This window comes from Bos mutus, chromosome 3 (genome assembly GCF_027580195.1).
Source record: "Bos mutus isolate GX-2022 chromosome 3, NWIPB_WYAK_1.1, whole genome shotgun sequence".
Lineage (NCBI taxonomy): Eukaryota > Metazoa > Chordata > Mammalia > Artiodactyla > Bovidae > Bos > Bos mutus.
The window spans coordinates 47,800,218-47,811,793 of record NC_091619.1 but is presented as its reverse complement, the minus strand read 5'-3'; the positions used below and the strand labels follow the sequence as shown (position 1 = coordinate 47,811,793).

The following is an 11,576-nucleotide window of genomic DNA, read 5'->3' as shown; positions in this document are numbered from 1 at the left end:
TTCTCCAGGCAAGAGTACTGGAGTGGGGTGCCATTGCCTTCTCTGAATATGTTGTACATATTCTACCACAATTCAAATTTTTCAAAGGTGCATTTTCTATTGTTAAACGCTACCTGATATTACTAAGTAATTATGCAGTTAAGAATGCCAATGTTACATCATGATCTGATTGCCCTGTGTTTGAGACCTGACTCCAACTTTTATGTCTGTAGAACCCAGAGTATATTTAAACATCAGTTTCATATCTGTAACATGGGAATAATAAAGTACTTACCTACCCATTATAAGCTGCTGTAAACTTGAAATAATTTACATGGAACTCAGCAGAGTTCATAGCACGCAGAAAGAACTCAACAAATATTGGCTCTTATGTTTTTTTAGGTTTTCATACCAACACAATTCTACATTTTTAAAACAATTAGGACTACAAACAAGGCTCCAGTACAAAAGGGTGGGTAATTCTTTATCCCTGGTCCTTAATGTTATATAAAACTATAAAACAACTTCCCATAAAATGCACTCCATGCTGCAGTCAAAGGACATATGAGTTCCAAGTGTTTACCACTAAGCCAATGGTTAATAAACCTCAAAGTCTCACACCCTAAGTGGGAACAATTTCACAGAAACCACAAGAACTTGAAATAACTTAACAGGTTAATATATATATTTTTATCAAGTATAACATGGTCATATAAAAGCATTTGTTACAAATATAATTCACACATACAAAAAGAGGCTATTTTATTTTTTATCCCTTTTATATCCTATTTTATGCAAAATGACAAAACCAAGAAACTAACAGAACTGAGCTAGTTCTAAAAAACTGGGAAATATAAATGAAATATATCCAATCATCTACACTCCCTCTCAAATTCCAAACAATGAGGCCTATTGAACTATACTCTTAGAATCAACTTTAAATCTCTGTATGATTCACCTGAATCATACATGGTCAATAGTTATAAATCCAGGTAGAAAAAGCACATAAAATTATTCACAAGTGAAAACACTTCAAACAAAAGAAATGTTTTAAAAAAAAATCCAGATAATATTAAAAGGAAATACACTGAATTTTAAAACATTGTTTTGGACTATTATATAAAATACCAAAAGGTTCAGAACTGTTGAACAAAAGTTTATGCAGAACAAAGTCAAAAAGTGAAAAATTATTAAATGTGTACTATCTAAAACCAAATAAGACATGACTGAACTATACAATTTAGAAACATGTTTAAATGCAGTTTCTTTGTACAGTTAAACTGGCTACCACATGCAAAATTTGGCAATTAATTAAAATGGAATTAAATACAGATTTGCAAGCCTTTTGGCCATGATGTAAATATGAAAAAGTTAAGTGAATCACCAATTGGAAAATAAAAGGTTACACACTTACCATAAAAGCATAAATGGTCAAAGATACACTATAAAATTGTGTGAAAAAAATAATCATACCAAATAAAGATCTTTCAAGCACTTGCACTCAGAAACATTCCTTTTATAAATAAGCACACAGTTTCAACTTCAAAAAAATAAAGCTGATTTCCCTCAATTGCACCTATTAGTTGAGAGCTATAGCATATATTAGGGATGCACTTAAATGGACCATTTTATGGGGAATCAACTGAACTTTAAAAAAATTTTAGAGTATATTTATTCACAACTTCAAAAATACATATAATTCCAGTGAGGCACAGGTGGGCCCTATCAAAACATTCTGCCATTCAACAAAATTGACACAGGATAACACAATACAATGACAAAAAGCTAACTCCACAATTTGGCAATCCTATACAAGAGAGGCCCTGGCAAAAATTTCTTTCAGAAGACAAATACGATACCACAAAACAAAACAACAAAAAGAGAAAAAACTGAACTCTGACAATCCTACACAAACTGTGGGATTTCATCTTCAAGGTCTTCAAACTGCTGCATTCGTTTCAGCCTTGGTCTCTGACACGCCGTGGGTACGTCAGGCTGGTCTCGTTCTTCAGCCTTCTCTTCAGGCCTACTAACTGGGTGCACAGGCCCAGCCGAGGCATTTTCAGACCCTGGAACTGATTTCAGCACGTGCTCCTGGGGAGCATGCGTTGTGCCAGGGGGCACGGCTACGGAGGGTGTCACCGGTTTCTCCTCATCCCCTCTCCCACTAGCAGCAGGAGCAGGTGGTTTATAAAATGTTGTCCAGTGCTGGGGCTGCAGTGTCCTGGGTGTTCTGACAGAAGCAGGAGGGCAGGAGTCAGAGGACCGTCTCTCCGACACCTGTCTTGTTGACCTGACAGGTTCTGTGTATGGCTTACTGGGCTGGGTGATGCTGACAGGGTGGTCCCCGCTGCTCCTGATGTTCAGTGCCACACCTCTTTCCTGGAATGCACTGGGCACAATCATTCCAGTCTTTGCAGTGTGGTCATTTTGTTCATACTGTTTCTCCCTAGTTTTTTGTAGAGTCTGCTGATCAAAGCCATCAAATTTAGAACAAACAACAGTTGGGGAGTCTTTTCTATTAACTCCTTCAAAGACAGGATTCTTGCAAAGCTTGTCTGAATTTACATTTCCCATATTTCTGCCATTTCTCTCAGTAGGAGAGCTAGCAAGAAGTAGTAGTCTGTCTATAGGCAAACTTACAGGCCTAATCCTGGTCCTTGGAAGATGCCTCTCAACACCATTTATTTCCCTATCGGACTTCAGAGTAGGCAGCTTGGAGGTTTTACAAGCATCTTCTGTCTTTCTTGATGCTGACTCAAGTTCTTGGTCTACAAGCAAACGCCCTTTGTTGTCTGTAAAAGAAGAGATTCATTTAAAAATCAAACTTTATGGTACACAGTTAACAAGAGTATCAAAACGAGTTAGAGATGAACACCCTCTCAAAACACGAGTCTTCATGTATTTTCTCCATGTTATTTTTTAGTTTTCTAGGCAGAGGAGTAAAATACTCATAAAATATTAAATGTACACTTTGATTTTAAAATGTTAGAAGTCTATATTTATTTAAATAAATATAATAAATAGCTACAAAATTCATTGCAGGTTGTGGGAAAAAACACCCTTGCTGATGTATAATAGCTTATGTGCTATGTATGAACAAGTAAGTGAAGTGAAATGAAAGTCACTCAGTTGTGTGTCTGACTCTTTGTGACTGCCAGAATACTGGAGTGGGGAGCCTTTCCCTTCTCCAGGGGATCTTTCCAACCCAGGGATTGAACCCAGGTCGTCTGCATTGCCAGGTGAATACTTTACCAGCTGAGCCACAAGGGAAGCCCATGATTAAGTAAGTGCTGGCTAAAAGGGTTGTCATGATTTCAACAGGCTGATATTGGTGTGTTACCCTCAGAAAAGTTACACCAATTTACATGCCAACCAAATATAAGTATACTCTGAATCCCAAGGCTTTTGCCAACTCCATCTGCTTTTCACAGTTATGCTCAACCCACAGTGAGAACGTATTATATTAAATGCCTTAGAGGCCCTTGTATGATCAATTAATAAATGGACTATAATATTCATCCTGATTAAAATTGAATAGTTTTAAGTGGAAAATGCCATTCTCCCTACTTACTGTTCACTTCCAGATGTACTTCTCTCTCTCTTTCTATCAAGTCTGGACCCATGGTCCATGTTTTCTCAAACTAGAATCCTGAACTTTTTCAAATCCTGTCGTTTTTTTGCAGCATCTCCCTTAAAACATCCCGGTTTCTGGTAAATTCCAGCCCTCTGTTCATGCTCCTCTTCTGAGGAGTGGTTTGTAGACAGGAGCCCATCAGAATGACTTAACAATTATCACCTCATCTGACCTTCCTCCATAGCTCCTTACTGTGAACCTCTCTTCCCTGGGCTTCCAGGGCAATGGTCTCTCATTTTGATTTCCCAGGTCCTCCCCCCAGGTATATAGAACATCCTAAAGGACATTTTGCAAACCACCGCAGGCACCAAAGTGTATTCTTAAGTTCTAAGGGAAAAAACTACAGTGTAATGGATAAGAGTGCAGACTCTGAAGCCCAGCATCTGGATTTAGCTCAGCTCTCCCCCTTTTGCACTGGGCAAGGCAATCTTGCTGTCCCTCAGTGTCTTCACCTGTCAAAAGGAATCATACTTGTATCTTTGATGGTATGTGGCCTAAATGATCTAATCATGAAAAGTGTTCATTTATCTAGTATATAAATGAAGTGGTACAGGCACTAAAAACAATGACATTCCTAACTGGGAGCCCTAGATAATGGAATAGTGAAATTATCATGAACATAGGTTCAAATACTGAACAATCAATTAGGGGCATGACCTCTGGCACTATTTAACCTCTCTCAGATTATTAGGTTATGGGTTGAAAGGGGTTAATACTATCTATATTATAACACAGAACTGTTTCTGAGATCAAATTGGATAAACAGAATCAAACAATAAGAACAGTGCCTAGCACAGAGCAGGCTCCCTTGCTTTTCAGATCTTGTCAGGCTATGATCATTAATATTTAATTACAGATCAAATTTAACATATATGACTACATTTAAAAACCCTGCAAGTTCGCTTTAGTGATGTACAGAATTACAGTAATAAATGAAAGCCTTTCCACAAATGGATGCCACCAATCACTACAACTAAAATTATATACAGTGAATGACTACAGACAAGGAAATAAAAAAAATATCATGTGTGCTCAATGTGTTAATGACAGGTGATATGAAAAGGCATTTGAAAAAATTTTTTCTGAGTTTTTTGAGTCTAAAATTTTTGAATTTGAGGAGTCTAAGTGATTCCTTACAAGTCGTAAGATCAATACAATGATCTATGGTTACAAAAGATGCTAATGAATCATCATACTACTCAAAACATTTCTGCGTTCTTGACATACATTAATGGCAAAAAAAAAAAAAAAATTTTTCAGAAAGAGCACAAAACACACCTGTGAACTCTAAGATGTCTTTTTATAAGGATTACTGAAAAGAATGGCATTCATATAGACACAAGGTACACTAAAAGGCATTCTTAATGTCTGGGAAAGATGCACTACTAAAGAACTTTCTCCCTCTGACTTCTTTCAACTTCACTCACCTTGGCTTTTAATCATGGTTTACTGGGACAGTTTTAAGTCAGTAAGCATGCATTTTACATGGCCACTCACCAATGAGATATGCATCACATTTTTCTAATGCATTTTGCTTTCGCTCTGATTCCTCAAATGATGGAGTGGATTCAAAACTTTTGCATTCACTATCCGTAGTTTGGATATCCTGTTGATAGAAGAAAGTTTTTAAACTTGAAGAAGCAAAACACACTTCAAAATAAACAGTTCAAAGATTTTCAACTTATAACGTTACACTTTACAAAGTTCCAACATAATTCCATATAAGCAAAACTCACTTCTTTTGAAGAGAAAAACAATGACTTCATAGAACGTTCTGGATCTCTTTCTTCTGGTGATAACAGAGACTTTGGAAGATAGCCTGGGTCAACCTGAGGTGCGATGCCACCTGCACTACCTACAGCCGAATCCTGTGGCTGCAGGGACCCATCAAAGATCTTCTGTGAGTAGGTAATGAGGAACTCTACCAACCGTGCTTGATTTGAATAGTCAGCAAGAGAGGAGATGGTGATCGGAGCCGTTGTGGGCCTCGGCCTAAGGAGACTTGGTCCGAATATCACACCCAAGTTTCTGGAGTTCATTTTGTTTTCTTCTGAATGATCTACAACTCTGCGACGCAGAACACATAAGGCTGTATTAGATTTCCTTGATGGCAGTGTATTATGGGATGGGAAAGGTGGAGGAAAAATGGGTTGAAATCTAGGAAAAGGATCTATTTATTTGCTTAAATATTGACCACACAGCAAGTTGGGTTTCACGGTATTAGGGTTAAATATAAATAAGTAGAAGGAATCAGTATAGTTTTACCAGCAGAAAAAAAAAAAAATACCCCTAAATGTTGCTCCTATCTTAGTAAATATGTATGACATCCTCCCAGGTACCTATGGTGGAAACTCTACCTCACTGCCCACAGCTAGTCCTCAAGCCTAGCTGATCCTAAAGATCTCTCTGCTGCTCCACTGCCATTCCCACTGCTCTGGCCTTACTTCAAGTTCTCATCACCTTTTATTTCTCTGACTATTCAAGGAGATCTGAATTGAAGTAATTAAGTACCTCCCCTCCAAGCCATTCTCGATACAGCTGCTAGGAAGACCTAACAGGCAAACTTGACCATGTTAAATTCCTGGCCCCAAATCCTTCAGTGAGTACAGAAAGAAGACAGTCAATTAATCTGCCAGGCATGTATGACTTTACCAGGACTCCACCTTGCTCACTTTGTGCTACTGCTTGCTAGACTGCGGCCGAACTGAACTTCTTTTATGTCCCCTAAAGCAAAGCGTTCTCCTGTGTCTCTGCCTGGACTGCCCTTTTGCACATCAGCAAACCGTTCTTCAAGTCTGGCTCAGGGTTACCGTCTCTGATTCACGACCCCCTCCCCCATGCTCCTCTGCATGCTAAGCGAAGTACCCTCCGAATGAGAATGACACTGCAGTGCACTTCTGTGCAGGTCTGCCACTCAAGCTCACAGCAGGACACATGAAAGAAACCTGACATCTGCATCCTTATTTCCCCAGCCAGAGCCTGGCACAGAACAGGCATCTGACAGAAAGATGTTGGCTCCAAGAACATATATTAAGTGTCTCCCTTTCCCTCATACATATTAGAAATGAAATATTCAGTCAAAAAACAATACCACAAGAATGTGAAATGTACTTACTACTGAGCTGTACACTTAAAAATGGCTAAAAGGGTAAATTTTTGTTATGTGTATTTTACCACAATTAAAAAAATAAACCATAAAAGCAAAACCAAAAAAACTGACCCATTATCCACCCATTAACGCCTGTCTTATTCAAAGTTCTTACCGCTTAAGATGAACTATGAGGTAATGAAGGCTGTTAAAATTTGATGCTGGCAATTGTCTTAGAAGGTCCTTGCTTTTTAGGAGGATTCGGCTTATTTCTATAGATGAACTTGGCCATTTTTTGTCCTCAGGGTTATCCTTTTTCATCTCCTGTTCTTCATTTACATGTTGGATTTCTATTGCAAGGTCTATAAATTCCTTGTACAATCGAAATAAAATAAATGGTTCTGGCAGCTAAAGAGATAAAATTATATTAGAAATATCATTCTTTTCATGTTTTTCACTGTTAATAATTTACTGAATAGCTACTGAGTGGTTTAGCACATCCTTTTTAGGTAACAGGACTTAAGGTCAATCCACAGTTAGAAATGTACGTAATGTCTCATCACAAGGAAAAATACTTTTTTCTATTTCTTTAACCTTGTATCTATATATGATGGATTTCACTAAACTTATTGTGATAATCGTCTCATGATGTATGTCAGTCAAACTGTTATGCTGTACAGCTTAAACTTATACAGTGCTGTATGTCAGTTATATCTCAATACAACCAGAAGAAAAAAAATTAAACTCTAGAACAAGAAAAAAAGAAATGTATGTATGTTTGCTAGGTGTGATCTATAAAGTGAATCTGACATCACCGTAAGTATATCCATATTAAAAATGAGTTAACTAGTAATCAAGTAAAACTCTAAACCTAAAGCTGCATTATGGGATTTTAAAACTGATACTCTATACCAATTACATTCAAGACTGCCCCAAAGTCAGCATGATCTTCAGCTATCTTATTGAAAAAAATCCAGGATAATGTACAATATATATCAAATTAAATAGAAAAAACTTATTTTCTGTTTGTATGGGAGACAGAACAAAATGCTATAAGGCCCTTGTGTTTTACCTGGACCTGACTGAAGATTAGCAAAAGACAATATGACTTAACAAGAAGACACTGCCAACATTTTATCTAATTTTTAAATACCACTTTAATTGCCAATAAGCAGATCAAAAGAAGTTCCTCTCTCAAACTGTCCATAGGCATACCACCTTTATCCGTCTACTGGCATAACTGATTTCAAGGATTGCACTGCGTGGTGATAAAATATACAACATCTCTCTTGCTAGGTGATGTCTTACACTATCTGTGGTGAGGTTGGCACCTACTTCTCCAGCTTCCCCTGCTGGTCCCAAAGAGGGCATCAAGATCAATTTCTACCTCTACCATTTTGGGATCTGAAGAAGGTCATTCTTGGAGCTTCAGATTTCCCACATAGTACTGAGTAAAATAAAGGCTATTCTCTTAATACTGTAAGAACTGACCATGGCTTTCCACACTAAAGCTCTGGTCCCATAGTATTCCTAGCACAGAACTAGAGCTGGTATGTTGTTGCTGTTTAGCTGCCAAGTCACGTCCAACTCTTTACAACCCCCATGGACTGTAGCCTGCCAGGCTCTTCTGTCCATGGGGTTTCCCAGGCAAGAATATTGCAGTGGGTTGCCATTTCCTTCTCTAGGGGATCTTTTTGACTCAGGGATTGAATCCTTATCTCTGGCATCTTCTGCACTGGCAAATGGATTCTTTACCACTGAGCCACCCAGGAAGACCAAAAGCTGGTAGTATTTGACCCCATTTATTTCCTCTCCCTGACTGACTAGAAGAAATAAAGGATGATTCATTGTGAGATTAAGTTATTTGAAAATACTGTCTCCATTTCTCAGTTGAGAATCATATAAAATGTGGTTAAAGATATATCAATAGTTTCCTGGGCTAACATGGTACATTCAACATTTGTACCTAATTTCTTTCCTTTCTACAATCCCACTGACATACAGTTAAGCCCACAGGACTGGGAGAACAGGGATGGAGACAAAAAACATTTCGCAAGCTGAAGAGGACATAAACATGTGCTGACTTAGCACTCCTAAGAAAGCTAAAATTCTAAACGGAGAATCAACATGATTTACCGGATCCTAAGGAGACTCTGCCTCTTGAGAAATCTGTATGCAGGTCAGGAAGCAACAGTTAGAACTGGACATGGAACAACAGACTGGTTCCAAATCAGGAAAGGAATATATCAAGGCTGTATATTGTCACCCTGCTTATTTGACTTATATACAGAGTACATCATGAGAAACGCTGGGCTGGATGAAGCACAAGATGGAATCAAGATTGTTGGGAGAAATATCAATAACCTCAGATGTGCAGATGACACCACCCTTATGGCAGAAAGCGAAGAACTAAAGAGCCTCTTGATGAAAGTGAAAGTGGAGAGTGAAAAAGTTGGCCTAAAATTCAGAAAACTAAGATCATGGCATCTGATCTCATCACTTCATTGCAAATAGTTGGGAAAACAGTGGAAACATTGTCAGACTATTTTTTTGGGCTCCAAAATCACTGCAGATGGTGACTGCAGCCATGAAATTAAAAGACACTTGCTCCTTGGAAGAAAAGCTATGACCAACCTAGACAGTGTATTAAAAAGCAGGGACATTACTTTGCCAACAAAGGTCCGTCTAGTTGAAGCTTTGGTTTTTCCAGTAGTCATGTATGGATGTGAAAGTTGGACTATAAAGAAAGCTGAATGCCAAAGAATTGATGCTTTTGAACTGTGGTGTTGGAGAAGACTCTTGAGAGTCCCTTGGACTGCAAGGAGATTCAACCAGTACATCCTAAAAGAAATCAGTCCTGACTATTCCTTGGAAGGACTGATGCTGAAGTTGACACTCCAATACTTTGGCCACCTGATGTGAAGAGCTGACTCATGTGAAAAGACCCTGATGCTGGGAAAGATTGAAGACGGGAGAAGAAGGGGATGACAGAGGATGAGACGGTTGGATGGCATCACCGACCCTGTGGACATGATTCTGAGTAAACTTCGGGAGTTGGTGATGGACAGGGAGGCCTGGCGTGCTGCAGTCATTGGGGTCGCAAAGAGTCAGAGATGACTGAGCTGAACTGAAGGAGATTCAGGGATTGTTAGACTAGGTCCTCTAATTTGGGGGAAGTGTGAGCTATCCAAAAAGCATTAGAATTCTAGATCTTTATCCCTAGTCCATGCTCCTGAGCAACCTCAGAAGTCTGGAAATTTCTTCTCTGGGCAGTGTAAAACAGAGGGTCTCTGGAAGGGTAATGCCAAGCATAAGGAACAGGTGGGTAACTATCTTAAATAAGGATTTAGTGACTGTATGCCTGCTGAACCCTTCTTACCTAACTAGGATCCCAGAGTTATGGAATCATACCTGTAGGCAGGGAAAGACTCTTCTCTGTGCTATTAGATTAGCCCACAAGCAGAGACCTAGACATACGAATGTCAGGTGTTTCCCAAACAGTCCTCTTAGATAACGCTACACTCACTACAGTAAAGTTCAAAATCTTCAAGTCTTCATGTATTCAAGAGTTTCCAGACAGTAGCACAGGGAACCATATCCAATATTCTGGGATAAACCATAATGGAAAAAAATATTAAAAGAATATATATATATATATATAAAAAAAATATATATGTAAAAAATATGTAAAAAAGGAATCACTTTGCAGAAATTAATACAACACTGTACATCAATGATAGTTCAATAAAATCTTAAAAATAGTTTACAATTAAAAAAGCTTCCAGAGAGATTTCAGTTCCCAAAGCTTTCATTTTAAGGAGAAAACTACAGAAGACAGAAATGAAAATAGGAAAAAACCAACTCGAAGGCCTACAACTCTGCCGTCAATATTGTGGCTGCTAGTCATATATGGCTACTGAGCAGTGGACATGTGGCTGTTCCAAACTGACATGTGCTCTAAGTGAAAAATACACACCAGATTTCAAAGACCCAGTAAACCCCAGAAAAGGTAAATATTTCATTAATTATTTAAAATTACTGATTAGATGCTCAGATGCTTTCCATTTGTTAAATGAAATATTAAAATTTAACTTCACTGTTTCTTTTTATGTGGCTACTAGGAAATTAAATATTATATACAAAGCTCACATTATATTTCTATAGGACAGGGCTAGAAGCTGAGACAAGAAAAAATTCTTTAAAAAAATATGAATATTTCAGGTAGAAGAAATACAGCATTCAATAAAATAAAAAGAATGTTATAAAAGGGACAGAAAACTAGAATTCTTGGAAATTAAAACATGATCTCAGAAATGAAATAGTTTACAGTAAGAATGGAAGATAAAGCTGAGGGAATTTTTTAGACAGAATTAAAAGAAAACAAAAACGAAAGAACAGGGAAAAGGGAAGGAAGCTAGAGAACCAATACAAGTTGCATCCAAATGTAAGTTCCAGAAAAAAACACAGAGAAAACAGAGGGGAGCAACAGAGCAAGGAAATTAAAGTTCCACGAACTAAAGGACAAGTAAGCAGAATGACAGAAACTGTGGAGTGCCTGAAAGAGTGGATGAAAATACACCCACATCAAGGCTGTGGAATTTGAAGATAGTAGATAGCAAAAGATTCTACAAGTTTTCAGAGAGAAAACAACAGGCTACATATAAATAAATAGTCAGGAATGAGAAGGATTTTAGGCTTCAAAGAAAACAATAAAAAAAAAATGCCTTCAAATTTCCAAAGAAAAATAATTTCCAGCCTAGAATATTATAACCTTCCTTACCTCCCACTCTTCCATTCTTATTCAAGGAAGCAAAGTAAAGACATTTACAGATAAAACAGTTTCAAATGTTTAGTTAGTCCACCTTGCTCCAG

The 11,576-nt window shown here is 37.8% G+C and overlaps 1 protein-coding gene across 4 annotated transcripts in view; it reads right to left on the bottom strand.

The window, feature by feature from the left end:
• Positions 1 to 646: 646 nt before the first annotated feature.
• ARHGAP29 (Rho GTPase activating protein 29) overlaps positions 647 to 11,576 on the bottom strand; it is an 82,525-nt gene continuing 71,595 nt past the window's right edge. For all 4 annotated transcript variants that reach the window (XM_070367647.1, XM_070367651.1, XM_070367649.1 and 1 more), the window contains 4 exons: positions 6,880 to 7,112; positions 5,353 to 5,683; positions 5,114 to 5,222; positions 647 to 2,774 (listed from right to left, as the gene is read on the bottom strand). In XM_070367647.1, coding sequence (XP_070223748.1) covers positions 1,885 to 2,774; positions 5,114 to 5,222; positions 5,353 to 5,683; positions 6,880 to 7,112 — 1,563 coding nt within the window. In that variant the 3' untranslated portion in view covers positions 647 to 1,884. The remainder of the gene's footprint in view (positions 2,775 to 5,113; positions 5,223 to 5,352; positions 5,684 to 6,879; positions 7,113 to 11,576) is intronic.